Source organism: Leucopleurus acutus (assembly GCF_964270905.1).
Source record: "Leucopleurus acutus genome assembly, chromosome: X".
Lineage (NCBI taxonomy): Eukaryota > Metazoa > Chordata > Mammalia > Artiodactyla > Delphinidae > Leucopleurus > Leucopleurus acutus.
The window spans coordinates 57,570,001-57,587,132 of record NC_139148.1 but is presented as its reverse complement, the minus strand read 5'-3'; the positions used below and the strand labels follow the sequence as shown (position 1 = coordinate 57,587,132).

General features: G+C 40.9%; 2 protein-coding genes across 2 annotated transcripts in view; one reads left to right on the top strand and one right to left on the bottom strand.

Moving 5' to 3' along the window:
• The window catches only part of OPHN1 (oligophrenin 1), a gene marked incomplete at its 3' end in the record, with an annotated part of 592,087 nt that overhangs the window by 513,737 nt on the left and 61,218 nt on the right, over positions 1–17,132 (top strand). The window lies entirely within an intron of this gene.
• LOC309978213 (vesicle-associated membrane protein-associated protein A-like) lies at positions 7,428–8,034 on the bottom strand (the record flags this gene model as incomplete). The annotated part of the gene is made up of 1 exon (XM_082864582.1): positions 7,428–8,034. One exon carries the CDS (start codon positions 8,032–8,034, stop codon positions 7,438–7,440), a length of 597 nt encoding a protein of 198 aa, XP_082720708.1. The 3' UTR covers positions 7,428–7,437.

Below are 17,132 nucleotides of genomic sequence, written 5' to 3'. Positions count from 1 at the left end.
AGAGTGGTGAGAGTGGGCAACCTTGTCTTGTTCCTGATCTTAGTGGAAATGCTTTCAGTTTTTCTCCATTGAGGATGATGTTGGCTGTGGGCTTGTCGTATATGGCCTTTATTATGTTGAGGAAAGTTCCCTCTATGCCTACTTTCCGCAGGGTTTTTATCATAAATAGGTGTTGAATTTTGTCAAAAGCTTTCTCTGCATCTATTGAGAAGATCATATGGTTTTTCTCCTTCAATTTGTTAATATGGTTTATCACATTGATAGATTTGCATATATTGAAGAATCCTTGCATTCCTGGAATAAACCCCACTTGATCATGGTGTATAATCCTTTTAATGCGCTGTTGGATTCTGTTTGCTAGTATTTTGTTGAGGATTTTTGCATCTGTGTTCATCAGTGATATTGGCCTATAGTTTTCTTTCTTTGTGACATCCTTGTCTGTTTTTGGTATCAAGGTGATGGTGGCCTCGTAGAAGGAATTTGGGAGTGTTCCTCCCTCTGCTATATTTTGGAAGAGTTTGAGAAGGATAGGTGTTAGCTCTTCTCTAAATGTTTGATAAAATTTGCCTGTGAAGCCATCTGGTCTTGGGCTTTTGTTTGTTGGAAGATTTTTAATCACAGTTTCAATTTCATTGCTTGTGATTGGTCTGTTCATATTTTCTATTTCTTCCTGATTCAGTCTTGGCAGGTTGTGCATTTCTAAGAATTTGTTGTTTTCTTCCAGATTGTCCATTTTATTGACATAGAGTTGCTTGTAGTAATCTCTCGTGATCTTTTTTATTTCTGCAGTGTCAGTTGTTACTTCTCCTTTTTCATCTCTAATTCTATTGATTTGAGTCTTCTCCCTTTTTACTTGATGAGTCTGGCTAATGTTTTATCTTTTTTGTTTATCTTCTCAAAGAACCAGCTTTTGGTTTTATTTATCTTTGCTATTGTTTCCTTCATTTATTTTTCATTTATTTCTGATTTGATTTTTATGATTTCTTTCCTTCTGCTACATTTGGGGTTTTTTTGTTCTTCTTTCTCTAATTGCTTGAGGTGCAAGGTTAGGTTGTTTATTCGAGATGTTTCCTGCTTCTTAAGGTGGGCTTGTATTGCTATCATCTTCCCTCTTAGAACTGCTTTTGCTGCATCCCATAGGTTTTGGGTCGTCAGGTCTCCATTGTCATTTGTTTCTAGATATTTTTTAATTTCCTCTTTGACTTCTTCAGTGATCACTTCATTATTAAGTAGTGTATTGTTTAGTCTCCATGAGTTTGTATTTTTTACAGATCTTTTCCTGTAATTGATATCTAGTCTCATGGCGTTGTGTTCGGAAAAGATACTTGATACAATTTCAATTTTCTTAAATTTACCAAGGCTTGATCAGTGACCCAGGATATGATCTATCCTGGAGAATGTTCCATGAGCACTTGAGAAAAATGTGTATTCTGTTGTTTTTGGATGGAGTGTCCTACAAATATCAATTAAGTCCATCTTGTTCAATGTATCATTTAAAGCTTGTGTTTCCTTCTTTATTTTCATTTTGGATGATCGGTCCATTGGTGAAAGTGGGGTGTTAAAGTCCCCTACTATGAATGTGTTACTGTCAATTTCCCGTTTTATGGCTGTTAGTTTTTGCCTTATGTATTGAGGTGCTCCTATGTTGGGTGCATAAATATTTACAATTGTTATATCTTCTTCTTGGACCGATCCCTTGACCATTATGTAGTGTCCCTCTTTCTCTCTTCTAATAGTCTTTATTTTAAAGTCTATTTTGTCTGATATGAAAATTGCTACTCCAGCTTTCTTCTGGTTTCCATTTGCATGGAAAATCTTTTTCCATCCCCTTACTTTCAGTCTGTATGTGTCTCTAGGTCTGAAGTGGGTCTCTTGTAGACAGCATATATAAGGGTCTTGTTTTTGTATCCATTCAGCCAATCTGTGTCTTTTGGTGGGAGCATTTAGTCCATTTACATTTAAGGTAATTATCGATATGTATGTTCCTATTCCCATTTTCTAAATTGTTTTGGGTTCATTATTATAGGTCTTTTCCTTCTCTTGTGTTTTTTGTCTAGAGAATTTCCTTTAGCATTTGTTGTAAAGGTGGTATGGTGGTGCTGAACTCTCTCAGCTTTTGCTTGTCTTTAAAGGTTTTAATTTCTCCATCAAATCTGAATGAGATCCTTGCTGGGTAGAGTATTCTTGGTTGCAGGTTTTTTCTCCTTCATCACTTTCAGTATGTCCTGCCACTCCCTTCTGGCTTGCAGAGTTTCTGCTGAGAAATCAGCTGTTAACCTTATGGGGATACCCTTCTGTGTTATTTGTTGTTTTTCCCTTGCTGCTTTTAATATGCTTTCTTTGTATTTAATTTTGGACAGTTTGATTAATATGTGTCTTGGCGTATTTCTCCTTGGATTTATCCTGTATGGGACTCTCTGTGCTTTCTGGACTTGATTAACTATTTCCTTTGCCATATTAGGGCAGTTTTCCACTATAATCTCTTCAAATACTTTCTCAGTCCCTTTCTTTTTCTCTTTTTCTTCTGGAACCCCTATAATTCGAATGTTGGTGTGTTTAATGTTGTCCCAGAGGTCTCTGAGACTGTCCTCAGTTCTTTTCATTCTTTTTTCTTTATTCTGCTCTGCAGTAGTTATTTCCACTATTTTATCTTACAGGTCACTTATCCATTCTTCTCCCTCAGTTATTCTGCTATTGATCCCATCTAGAGTATTTTTAATTTCACTTATTGTGTTGTTCATCATTGTTTGTTTCATCTTTGTTTCTTTGAGGTCCTTGTTAAATGTTTCTTGCATTTTGTCCATTCTATTTCCAAGATTTTGGGTCATCTTTACTATCATTTTTCTGAGTTCTTTTTCAGGTAGACTGCCTATTTTCTCTTCATTTGTTAGGTCTGGTGCACTTTTATCTTGCTCCTTCATCTGCTGTGTGTTTTTCTGTCTTCTCATTTTGCTTATCTTACTGTGTTTGGGGTCTCCTTTTTGCAGGCTGCAGGTTCGTAGTTCACGTTGTTTTTGAAGTCTGTCTCCAGTGGCTAAGGTTGGTTCAGTGGGTTGTGTAGGCTTCCTGGTGGAGGGGACTAGTTCCTGTGTTGTGGTGGATGAGGCTGGATCTAGTGTCTCTAGTGGGCAGGTCCCCATCTGGTGGTGTGTTTTGGGGTGTCTGTGGACTTATTATGATTTTAGGCAGCCTCTATGCTAATGGGTGGGGTTGTGTTGCTGTTTTGCTAGTTGTTTGGCATAGGTTATCAAGCACTGTAGCTTGGTAGTCGTTGAGTGAAGCTGGGTGCTGGTGTTAAGATGGAGGTCTCTGGGAGATTTTCGCCATTTGATATTATGTGGAGCTGGGAGGTCACTTGTTGACCAGTGTCCTGAAGTTGGCTGTCCCACCTCAGAGGCAGAGCCCTGACTCTTGGCTGGAGCACCAAGAGCCTTTCATCCACACGGCTCAGAATAAAAGGGAGAAAAAGTAGAGAGAATTAGTAGACGTAGGAAGAAAGAAAGAAAGGAGGGAAGGAAGGAAGGAAGAAAGAAAAGAAGGAAAGAAGGAAAGAAAGGAGGGAGGGAGGCAGGGAGGGAGGAAGGAAGGAAGGAGGGAAGGAAGGAAAAATGACAGAAAGAAAGAAGATACAGTAAAATAAAATAAAGTAAAGTATAATAAAATTATTGAATTAAAAATAATTATTTAGAAAAAAAAGAGGGCGGATAGAATCTTAGGACAAATGGTGGGAGCAAAGCTATACAGACAAAATCTTACACAGAAGCATACACATATACCCTCACAAAAAGTGGTAAAGGGGAAAAAATCATAAATCTTGCTCTCAAAGTCCACCTCCTCAATTTGGGATGATCATTGTCTAAAGGAGGGAAGGAGGGAAGGAAGGAAGGAAGGAAGGAAGGAAGGAAGGAAGGAAGGAAGGAAGGAAGGAAGGAAGGAAGGAAGGAAGGAAGGAAGGAAGGAAGGAAGGAAGGAAGGAAGGAAGGAAGGAAGGAAGGAAGGAAGGAAGGAAGGAAGGAAAGTATAATAGATTTATTAAAATTAATTATTAAGAAAAAAAAAATTTTTTTAAATGGATGGATAGAACCCTAGGAGAAATGGTGGAAGCAAAGCTATACAGACAAGATCTCTCACAGAAGCATACACATACACATTCACAAAAAGAGGAAAAGGGGAAAAAATCCTAGATCTTGCTCTTGAAGTCCACCTCCTCAATTTGAGATGATTCGTTGTCTATTCATGTATTCCACAGATGCAGGGTACATCAAGTTGATTGTGGAGCTTTAATCTGCTGTTTCTGAGGCTGCTGGGAGAGATTTCCCTTTCTCTTCTTTGTTCTCACAGCTCTCAGGGGCTCAGCTTTGGATTTGACCCTGCCTCTGCCTGTACGTTGCTGGAGGACGTCTGTTTTTTGCTCAGATAGGACAGGGTTAAAGGAGCCGTTGATTCGGGGACTCTGGCGCACGCAGGCCAGGGGGAGGGAGGGGCATGGCGTGCGGGGCGGGCCTGCGGCGGCAGAGGCCGGCATGACGTTGCACCACCCTGGGGCCCGCCGTGCGTTCTCCCAGGGAAGTTGTCCCTGGATCCCGGGACCATGGCAGTGGCGGGCTGCACTGGCTCCCCGGAAGAGGGGTGTGGATAGTGACCTGTGCTCGCACAGAGGCCCCTTGGTGGCGGCAGCAGCAGCCTTAGCGTCTCCCACCCGTCTCTGGGGTCCGTGCTTTTAGCCGCAGCTTGCGCCCTTCTCTGGGATCCATGCTTTTAGCCGCGGCTCGCGCCTGTCCCTGGGGTCCACGCTTTTAGCTGCAGCTCACGCCTGTCTCTGGGGATCACACTTTTATCCGAGGCTCACGCCCGTCTCTGGAGTTCCTTTTAGCAGCCCTCTTAAACCCCTCTCCTCGCGCACCAGGAAACAAAGAGGGAAGAAAAAGCCTCTTGCCTCTTCGGCAGGTGCAGTCTTTTCCCCGGACTCCCTCCCGGGTAGCCATGGTGCACTAACCCCTTCAGGCTGTGTTCAAGCCGCCAACCCCAGTCCTCTCCCTGCGCTCCGACCTAAGCCCGAGCCTCAGCTCACAGCCCTGCCCACCCCAGCAGGTGAGCAGACAAGCCTCTCGGGCTGGGGAGTGCCGGTCGGCACCTATCCTCTGTGCGGGAATCTCCCCACTTTGCCCTCCGCACCCCTGTTGCTGTGCTCTCCTCTGCGGCTCTGAAGCTCCCCCCTCCACCTCCCGCAGCCTCTGCCTGAGAAGGGGCTTCCTAGTGTGTGGAAACCTTTCCTCCTTCACAGCTCCCTCCCACTGGTGCAGGTGCCGTCCCTATTCTTTTGTCTCTGTTTTTTCTTTTGCCCTACCCAGGTACGTGGGGAATTTCTTGCCTTTTGGGAGGTCTGAGGTCTTCTGCCAGCATTCAGTAGGTGTTCTGTAGGAGTTGTTCCACGTGTAGATGTATTTCTGGTGCATCTGTGGGGAGGAAGGTGATCTCCGCATCTTACTCTTCCGCCATCTTCCCCTGTGTACTCCCTTATTCCCTTTTTTATCTTTTTTTTTACATCTTTATTGGAGTATAATTGCTTTATGATGGTGTGTTAGTTTCTGCTTTATAACAAAGTGAATCAGTTATACATATACATATGTTCCCATATCTCTTCCCTCTTGCATCTCCCTCCCTCCCACCCTCCCTATCCCACCCCTCCAGGCGGTCACAAAGCACCGAGCTGATATCTCTGTGTGATGAGGCTGCTTCCCACTAGCTATCTACCTTAAGTTTGGTAGTGTATATATGTCCATGCCTCTCTCTCGCTTTGTCACAGCTTACCCTTCCCCTCCCCATATCCTCAAGTACATTCTCTAATAGGTCTGTGTCTTTATTCCTGTCTTACCCCTAGGTTCTTCATGACATTTTTTTTCTTAAATTCCATATATATGTGTTAGCATACGGTATTTGTCTTTCTCTTTCTGACTTACTTCACTCTGAATGACAGACTCTAGGTCTATCCACCTCATTACAAATAGCTCAATTTCGTTTCTTTTTATGGCTGAGCAATATTCCATTGTATATATGTGCCACATCTTCTTTATCCATTCATCCACTGATGGGCGCTTAGGTTGTGCTCATCTCCAGGCTATTGTAAATAGAGCTGCAATGAACATTTTGGTACATGACTCTTTTTGAATTTTGGTTTTCTCAGGGTATATGCCCAGTTGTGGGATTGCTGGGCCATATGGTAGTTCTATTTGTAGTTTTTTAAGGAACCTCCATACTGTTCTCCATAGTGGCTGTACCAATTCACATTCCCACCAGCAGTGCAAGAGTGTTCCCTTTTCCCCAAACCCTCTCCAGCATTTATTGTTTCTAGATTTTTGATGATGGCCATTCTAACTGATGTGAGATGATATCTCATTGTAGTTTTGATTTGCATTTCTCTAATGGTTAATGATATTGAGCATTCTTTCATGTGTTTTTTGGCAATGTGCATATCTTCTTTGGAGAAATGTCTATTTAGGTCTTCTGCCCATTTTTGGATTGGGTTGTTTATTTTTTTTGTTACTGAGCTGCATGAGCTGCTTATAAATTTTGGAGATTAATCCTTTGTCAGTTGCTTCATATGCAAATATTTTCTGCCATTCTTAGGGTTGTCTTTTGGTCTTGTTTATGGTTTCCTTTGCTGTACAAAAGCTTTTAAGTTTCATTAGGTCCCATTTGTTTATTTTTGTTTTTATTTCCATTACTCTAGGAGATGGGTCAAAAAGGATCTTGCTGTGAATTATGTCATAGAGTGTTCTGCCTATGTTTTCCTCTAAGAGTTTGATAGTTTCTGGCCTTACATTTAGGTTTTTTTTTTTCTGAGCAAGAATCTGTTAACAGTTTTATTATTTTTGTGTTAAATACCATGGGACAGGGTTGGAAGGATGAAAAACTCAGTTAACTGCCTCACAAGGGATAAGAAAAATTCTGCCATGATATTAGCAAAGGTAAAGGGGAAAAATTACACTGTAAGAGACACCATTTCCCCACAGAATACCTCTTGACATTTCCTGAGTGAATGGGATTAGCAATCTAAATAAATCGTATTTCAAGAGGTAACAGCAACAGATAAAATTTAAGGGGATTATTAAAATAACATTTACAAGACTCTGAACGATTCTTGAACTCTTATTAAAACCACAAAGAAAGAACAATTCTTTATTTATGAATTTCATAAAGGCCTGAATGTGCAATGACACCTGTTAGGGATGGTCTGGTGATGTTCATGCTGTCCGGGAGCCCAACAGTCAGCTCTTACTGTGTTTCTAACCATGAAACTGTTGCAGGCGAGGCCTATATGATGCTGTACACACAAAGAATGGTCACTGTGGGCCACACTACCAGTGAGATGGTAGGTTAACAAATCTTTTTCTGGTCAAGGGAAAAAAGAACAAATAGCACTCTGCATGCTTCACTCTACAAGATGAATTTCCCTAGAAAGAATCCAATGAAAATGGCTGCAATTACAACAAGAAGTGAAGGAAGAGGACTGGTGACATTATCTCTGAAGAATGCAGCTGAGGTGTATCCAGGTTTATCCGAATGTGCCACCATTATGAGCCTTAAGCCTTCATCTCTCAGGTGTCGGTTTTCTTCCAATAGCTTCATCATCTCTCCCTGGAGCCTCTTGCACTCTTCCGTGACCTTCCTCGTCTCAGTATCATTGAGGGAAACACTGTGTGGCTTTGACACGGGCCCGTCCTGCTTTGCAGCGTTCAGGGGAACGACTTTGCTGGGTTCCATGTCATTCAATTTATCATTTTCATTGGACATTTCAAATACACATCTCAATTTAGAATCCATCAATTCATCGGGTTTTGCCTCTTTCCACACGGCTTCCATATCTGGAATGTTTGGTGGAGCAAAGATGGTCTGTACCATAAACTTGTGTTTACTCTTCTCATTGGGGTAATAGTCAAAAGGCTGCAGTATTACTTTAAATTTGAGGTCTGTGGGCGGGTCGAGGACCAGGATCTGCTCGTGCTTTACCATGGCCCCAGAGATGGGCGCCATCAGAGACAGCGCAGAGTGGGAGTGCGCCAATGGCGGGTCGCTGGCTGTGGGTGGGGGGTGGTGGCGGCAGCGGCTGCAGCGTGGCTTGGCCCAACTTGATACGGGGCCAGCGCTCAGCTCACGAACCCAATGCCCGCCGCTCTGTCACCAGCTCACTGGACCACCTGCCCGTCTGCAGCTCTGGGTCTCACAACTGGCTCGACCCCACACCCACATTTAGGTCTTTAATCCATTTTGAGCTTATTTTTGTGTATGGTGTTAGGGAGTGATTGAATCTCATACTTTTACATGTACCTGTCCAGTTTTCCCAGCACCAGTTATTGAAGAGGCTGTCCTTTGTCCACTGTATATTCCTGCCTCCTTTATCAAAGATAAGGTGACCATATGTGCGTGGGTTTATCTCTGGGCTTTCTATCCTGTTCCATTGATCTACATTTCTGTTTTTGTGCCACTACCATACTGTCTTGATTACTGTAGCTTTGTAGTATAGTTTGAGGTCAGGGAGCATGATTCCTCCAGCTCCATTTTTCGTTCTCAAGATTGCTTTGGCTATTCGGGGTCTTTTGCATTTCCATACAAATTGTGAAATTTTTTGTTCTAGTTCTATGAAAAATGCCAGTGGTAGTTTGATAGGGATTGCATTGAATCTGTAGATTGCTTTGGGTAGTAGAGTCATTTTCACAATGTTGATTCTTCCAATCCAAGAACATGGTATATCTCTCCATCTATTTGTATCATTTTTAATTTCTTTCATCAGTGTCTTATAATTTTCTGCATAGAGGACTTCTGTCTCCTTAGGTAGGTTTATTCCTAGATATTTTATTCTTTTTGTTGCAGTGGTAAATGGGAGTGTTTTCTTGGTTTCATTTTCAAAGTTTTCATCCTTACTGTATAGGAATGCCAGAGATTTCTGTGCATTAATTTTGTATCCTGCTACTTTACCAAATTCATTAATTAGCTCTATTAGCTTTCTGGTAGCATCTTTAGTATTCTTTATGTATAGTATCATGTCATCTGCAAACAGTGACAGCTTTACTTCTTTTCCAATTTGGATTCCTTTTATTTCCTTTTCTTCTCTGATTGCTGTAGCTAAAACTTCCAAAACTATGTTGAATCAGAGTGGTGAGAGTGGGCAACCTTGTCTTGTTCCTGATCTTAGTGGAAATGCTTTCAGTTTTTCACCATTGAGGATGATGTTGGCTGTGGATTTTTCATATATGGCCTTTATTATGTTGAGAAAAGTTTCCTCTATGCCTACTTTCTGCAGAGATTTTTATCATAAATGGGTGTTGAATTTTGTCAAAAGCTTTCTCTGCATCTATTCAGATGATCATATGGATTTTCTCCTTCAATTTGGTAATATGGTGTATCATGTTGATTGATTTGCATATATTGAAGAATCCTTGCATTCCTGGAATAAACCCCACTTGATCATGGTGTATGATCCTTTTAATGTGCTGTTGGACTTTGTTTGCTAGTATTTTCTTGAGGATTTTTGCATCTATGTTCATCAGTGATATTGGCCTGAAGTTTTCTTTCTTTGTGACATCCTTGCCTGGTTTTGGTATCAGGGTAATGGTGCCCTCGTAGAATGAGTTTGGGAGTTTTCCTCCCTCTGCTCTATTTTGGAAGAGTTTGAGAAGGATTGGTGTTAGCTCTTCTCTAAATGTTTGGTAGAATTCGCCTGTGAAGCCATCTGTTCCTGGGCTTTGGTTTGTTGGAAGATTTTTAATCACAGTTTCAATTTCAGTGCCTGTGATTGGTCTGTTCATATTTTCTGTTTCTTCCCGACTCAGTATTGGCAGTTGTACATTTCTCAGAATTTGTCCATTTCTTCCAGGTTGTCCATTTTATTGGCATAAAGTTGCTTGTAGTAATCTCTCATGATCTTTTGTATTTCTGCAGTGTCAGTTGTCACTTCTCCTTTTTCATTTCTAATCCTATTGATTTGAGTCTTCTCCCTTTTTCCTTGATGAGTTTGGCTAATGGTTTATCAATTTTGTTTATCTTCTCAAAGAACCAGCTTTTAGTTTTATTAATCTTTGCTATCGTTTCCTTCATTTCTTTTTTATTTATTTCTGATCTGATCTTTATGATTTCTTTCCTTCTGCTAACTTTAGAGTTTTTTGTTCTTCTTTCTCTAATTGATTTAGATGAAAGGTTAGGTTGTTTATTCAAGATGTTTCCTGTTTCTTAAGGTCGGATTGTATTGCTATAAACTTCCCTCTTAGAACTGCTTTTGCTGCATCCCACAGGTTTTGAGTCGTCATGTCTCCATTGTTATTTTTTCTAGGTATTATTTAATTTCCTCTTTGAGTTCTTCAGTGATCACTTGGTTATTAAGTAGTGTATTGTTTAGCCTCCATGTGTTTGTATTTTTTACAGATATTTTCCTCTAATTGATATCTAGTTTCATAGCATTGTGTTCGGAAAAGATACTTGATACAATTTCAATTTTCTTAAATTTACCAAGACTTGATTTGTGACCCAAGATATGATCTATCCTGGAGAATGTTCCATGAGCTCTTGAGAAAAATGTGTATTCTGTTGTTTAAGAATGGAATGCCTATAAATATCAATTACGTCCATCTTGTTTAATGTATCATTTAAAGCTTGTGTTTCCCTGTTTATTTTCATTTTGGATGATCTTTCCATTGGGGAAAGTGTGGTGTTAAAGTCCCGTACTATTAATATGTTACTGTCGATTTCCCTTTTTATTGCTGTTAGTATTTGCCTTATGTATTGAGGTGCTACTATGTTGGGTGCATAGATATTTACAATTGTTATAATTTCTTCTTGGATCGATCCCTTGATCATTGTGTAGTGTCCTTCTTTTTATCTTCTAATAGTCTTTATTTTAAAGTCTATTTTGTCTGATATGAGAATTGCTACTCCAGCTTTCTTTTGGTTTCCTTTTGCATGGAGTATCTTTTTCCATCCCCTTACTTTCAGTCTGTATGTGTCTCTAGGTTTGAAATGGGTCTCTTGTCGACAGCATATATATGGGTCTTGTTTTTGTATCCATTCAGCCAATCTGTGTCTTTTGGTGGGAGCATTTAGTCCATTTACATTTAAGGTAATTATCGATATGTATGTTCCTATTCCCATTTTCTTAATTGTTTTGGGTTCGTTATTGTAGGTCTTTTCCTTCTCTTGTGTTTCTTGCCAAGAGAAGTTCCTTTAGTGTTTGTTGTAAAGCTGGTTTGGTGGTGCTGAACTCTCAGCTTTTGCTTGTCTGTAAACGTTTTAATTTCTCCATCAAATCTGAATGAGATCCTTGCTGTGTAGACTAGTCTTGGTTGCAGGTTTTTCTCCTTCATCACTTTAAATATGTCCTGACTGTCCCTTCTGGCTTGCAGTGTTTCTGCTGAAAGATCAGCTGTTAACCTTTTTGGGATTCCCTTGTGTGTTATTTGTTGTTTTTCTCTTGCTGCTTTTAATATGTTTTCTTTATATTTAATTTTTGACAGTTTGATTAATATGTGTCTTGGCGTATTTCTCCTTGGATTTATCCTGTATGGGACTCTCTGTGCTTCCTGGACCTGATTAACTATTTCCATCCCGATATTAGGGCAGTTTTCCACTATAATCTCTTCAAATATTTTCTCAGTCCCTTTCTTTTTCTCTTCTGCTTCTGGAACCCCTATAATTCAAATGTTGGTGTGTTTAATGTTGTCCCAGAGGTCTCTGAGACTGTCCTCAGTTCTTTTCATTCTTGTTTCTTTATTCTGCTCTGCAGTAATTATTTCCTCTATTTTATCTTCCAGGTCAGTTATCCGTTCTTCTGCCTCAGTTATTCTGCTACTGATCCCATCTAGAGTATTTTTAATTTCACTTATTGTGTTGTTCATCGTTGTTTGTTTCATCTGTAGTTCTTCTAGTTTCTTGTTAAATGTTTCTTGCATTTTGTCTATTCTATATCCAAGATTTTGGGTTATCTTTACTATCATTTTTCTGAGTTCTTTTTCAGGTAGACTGCCTATTTTCTCTTCATTTGTTAGGTCTGGTGCACTTTTATCTTGCTCCTTCATCTGCTGTGTGTTTTTCTGTCTTCTCATTTTGCTTATCTTACTGTGTTTGGGGTCTCCTTTTTGCAGGCTGCAGGTTCGTCATTCCCATTGTTTTTGGTGTCTGTCCCCAGTGGCTAAGGTTGGTTCAGTGGGTTGTGTAGGCTTCCTGGTGGAGGGGACTCGTGCCTGTGTTCTGGTGGATGAGGCTGGATCTTGTGTTTCTCCTGGGCAGGTCCACATCTAGTGGTGTGTTTTGGGGTGTCTGTGGACTTATTATGATTTTCGGCAGCCTCTCTTCTAATGGGTGGGGTTGTGTTCCTGTCTTGCTAGTTGTTTGGCATTGTGTGTCCAGCACTGTAGCTTGCTGGTCGTTGAATGAAGCTGGGTGCTGGTGTTGAGATTGAGATCTCTGGGCGATTTTCACCATTTGATATTATGTGGAGCTGGCAGGTCTCTTTTGCACCATATTCCTGAAGTTGGCTGTCCCACCTCAGAGGCACAGCACTGACTCCTGGCTGTAGCACCAAGAACCTTTCATCCACATGGCTCAGAATAAAAGGGAGAAAATGTAGTAAGAAAGAATTAGTAGAAGAAGAAAGAAAAAAAGAAAGAAGGAAAGAAAGAAAGAAAGGAGGGTGGGTGGGAGGGAGGGAGGAAGGAGGGAAGGAAGGAAATAATGAAAGAAAGAAGATAAAGTAAAATAATATAAAGTAAGACAAATTATAATAAAGTTATTAAAATAAAAAAATAATTATTAAGAAAATAAATTTTAAAAAAAGGGGTGGATAGAACCCTAGGTCAAATGGTGGAAGCAAAGCTATACAGACAAAATCTCACACAGAAGCATACACATACACACACAAAAAGTAGAAAAGGGGGGAAAATCATAAATATTGGTCTCAAAGAAAAGGGGAAAAAATCATAAATCTTGGTCTCAAAGTGCACCTCCTTAATTTGGGATGATTCGTTGTCTAAAGGAGGGAAGGAAAGAAGGAAGGAAGGAAGGCAGAGAGGGAGGGAGGGATGGAGGGAGGGAGGAAGGAAGGAAGGAAGGAAGGAAGGAAGGAAGGAAGGAAAGTAAGAAAGGAAGGAAGGAAGAAAGGAAGGAAGAAGATAAAGTAAAATAAAATAAAGTTATTAAAATAAATATTAAAAAAAAATTTAAAAGAAACTGATGGATAGAACCCTAGGACAAATGGTAGAAGCAAAGCTATACAGACAAAATCTCACACAGAAGCATACACATACACACTCTCAAAAAGAGGAAAAGGGGAAAAAATCATAAATCTTGCTCTCAAAGTCCACCTCCTCAATTTGGGATAATTCGTTGTCTATTTATGTATTCCACAGATGCAGGGTACATCAAGTTCATTGTGGAGTTTTAATCCGCTGCTTCTGAGGCTGCTGGGAGAAATTTCCCTTTCTCTGTTCTCACAGCTCCCAGGGGCTCAGCTTTGGATTTGGCCCAGCCTCTGTGTGTAGGTCGCCATAGAGCGTCTGTTCTTCACTCAGACAGGATGGGGTTAAAGGAACAGCTGCTTCAGAGACTCTGGCTCCCTCAGGCCAGGGGGGAGGGAGGGGCACAGAGTGCAGGGTGAGCCTGCGGCGGCACAGGCCGGCATGACGTTGCACCAGCCTGAGGCGCACCGTGCGTTCTCCTGGGGAAGTTGTCCCTGGATCCCGGGACCCTGGCAGTTGCGGACTGCACAGGGTCCCCGGAAGGGGGCTGTGGATAGTGACCTGTGCTTGCACACAGGCTTCTTGGTGGTGGCAGCAGCTGCCTTAGTGTCTCATGCCCGTCTCTGGGGTCTGCGCTTTTAGCCGCGGCTCACGCTAGTCTCTGGAGCTCCTTTAAGCAGCGCTCTTAATCCCCTCTCCTCATGCACCAGGAAACAAAGAGGGAAGAAAAAGTCCCTTGCCTCTTTGGCAGGTCCAGAATTTTCCCGGACTCCTTCCCGGCTAGCCGTGGCGCACTAACCCCCTGCAGGCTCTGTTCACGCCGCCAGCCCCAGTCCTCTCCCTGCGCTCCAACTGAAGCCCGAGCCTCAGCTCCCAGCCCCGCCCGCCCCAGTGGGTGAGCACACAAGCCTCTCAGGCTGCTGAGTGCTGGTCGCCACAGATCCTCTGTGCGGGAATCTCTCAGCTTTGCCCTCCGCACCCCTGTTGCTCTGCTCTCCTCCGTGGCTCTGAAGCTTCCCCCCTCTGCCACCCACAGTCTCCGCCCACAAAGGGGCTTCCTAGTGTGTGGAAACCTTTCCTCCACAGCTCCCTCCCACTGGTGCAGGGCCCATCCCTATCCTTTTGTCTCCATTTATTCTTTTTTCTTTTGCCCTACCCAGGTACGTGGGGAGTTTCTTTCCTTTTGGGAGGTATGAGGTCTTCTGCCAGCGTTCAGTAGGTGTTCTGTAGGCGTTGTTCCACGTGTAGATGTATTTCTGGTGTATCTGTGGGAAGGAAGGTTGTCTCTGCGTCTTACTCTTCCACCATCTTCCCCTCGTCTCTGCCCCCCTTATTCTTATTCGCACTATTACTCTCACTGTCTCACTCACTTACTTGCCTTTGCCTCTGTCATCACATTGTCTTTTCTCTCTGAACCTCCTGCCTCCCTCTTATAAGGAACCTTTTTATTATGTTGAGCATACCCAGATAATCCAGGATAATCTTCCAATCTCAAAATCCTTACCTTAATCATATCTGCAAAGTCTCTTTTTCCATGTAAAGTAAGATAATAACAGGTTCTTGGGATTAGCACATGGACATCTTGAGTATCATTAGTCTGTGTACCACACCAGTACTCTTCAGAAGTCTTAAAATCATGAAAGATAGTGATTGAGGAACTATTGCACACTGGAAAAGACAAAGGTAACATGACAATTTAATGACATGACATGGGATCCTGGATTGTATACTAGACAAGAAAAGAAGGACATTAATGTGAAAACTGATAAAATTCAAATAAAACCTATGGATTAGTTAATATTATTGTGCTAATGTTAATTTCTTGGTTTTGATAATTGCACTCTGGTTATATAAGATGTTAACATTAAGGGAATTTGGATGAAGGTTATACAGAAAGTCGTATTATTTTTACAATTTTTCTGTAAGTCTAAATCATTTAAAACTAAAACATTAAAAAAGTTTTATCGATGTATACTGACACCATCAATATTTGGCATGTTTCCTCACATAGTCAATAAGTTCCATATTCCCAAATATTTTAATGTCATTCAGCTCGTAAGTGAATAATTATATTTCACTTTTTTCAAATAATTTTTTAAATTATGAATGAGATTGGGTATCTTTTCATACATTTATTGGTTGTTGTATTAGTTTGCTAGGGCTGCAGTAACAAAATGCCATATATTAGATAGCTTAAACAACAGAAATCTAGTTTTTCACAGTTCTAGATGCTGGAAGTCCAAAGTCAAAATACTGGAAGGGTTGGTTTCTCTTCAGGCCTCTCTCCTTGATTGATTTCTCACTATGTCCTCATGAAGACTTCCCCTGTGTGTGTGCCTCCCTACTCTCTCTCCCTTATCTTATAAGGACACCAGTCATATGGGACTAGGGCTCCATCTTTGTGACCTCATTGAACCCTGATTACCTTTTAAAGGTAATTTGGAGCCCCTATCTCCAAATACAGTCACATTAAGGGTAAAGTCTTTAAAATATGAATTTTGAGGGGATACATTTCAGTCCTTAACAGCTGTCCATTTCAGTTGAGAGATGGGGTGGCACACTTTTTTTATTGGTTTGACATTTGAATGTATGCCTATCCCTCTGATGTACCCATTTAACCTTCAATCGCTGAAAACTCCACTTTAGGATAGTGGATACATCTGTGAGAGGAAAGGGAGTACAATTGGTGAACATTGTTGATCTTAAAGTGAGTGGTAGTTACACAGAATATTTTAATCTTCTTATCTATATGGAATATTTTATAATATATCATTTAAAATATTTAGTGCGAAGTGAGGAAATGAACATCAAGTAGTTTGGTTGTAAAGGAAAGAAAAATTGGAGGCAATGGCTTTAGAGGCATTGATTCAAGAGAGAATCGTTTTAGGGCTGGGAAACATGTGCATGTTCATAAACCAGGGACAGTGGAGCTCATATGGAGGAAGAGATTGAAGATCCAAGTGAGACAGAAAATAACTGATGGAGGAAGGTCCCTGAGGAGCTTTGAGCAGATGGCCTTCAGATTATTTTATGACCTTTTAGGGAAAGAGGAAAATAAGAATAGATGCATATAAGATTGCAATCTGTGGGCATGAGGAAGCAATGTCTGTGAAAATTGAGGAGGATAATGATTGCTGCACTCCATTTTCTCAAATACAATGTAAGTTTATCTTATCTGATGAGAATAAAGGAAAATATGTGTAAAGCTGGAAGCTTGAGGAGAGTAAGAGAAGGTTTAGAACAGTCTATGAAGGGAATGGAGAGGGAGGTGACCAAGGCCATGCTAAAGGGCTGTTATTAAAGAACAATGCACACCATAAATCTAGAGTGGTACCATCCCTGATGGGCTTCACGCCTCCCCCCAAACACTGCTCAAAACCCAGTGTGTAAATATTTTCCCCCATTCTCTGGGATGTATTTTTATTTTGTTTATGGTTTCCTTTGCTGTTCAGAAGCATTTAAGTTTAATTAGGTCCCATTGTTTATTTTTGTTTTCATTTTTATTGCTACAGGAAGTGGATCAGAAAAGATTCTGCTGCAATTTCTGTCAGAGAGTGTTCTCTCTCTGTTTTCCTCTAATGGTTTTATACTATCCAGGCTTACATTTAGGTTTTTAATCCATTTTGAGTTTACTTTTGTGTACGGTGTTAGGGTGTGTTCTAATTTCATTCTTTTACATGTAGCTGTCCAGTTTTCCAGCACCATTTATTGAAGAGGCTGTCTTTTTTCCATTGAATATTCTTGCCTCCTTTGTCATAGATTAGGGGACAAAAGATGCGTGGGTTTATCTCTGGACTTTCTGTCCTCTTCCACTGATCTATATTTCTGTTTTTGTGCCAGGACCATACTGCTTTGATGACTGTAGCTTTGTTGTATAGTCTAAAGTCAGGGAGCCTGATTGGTGCAGCT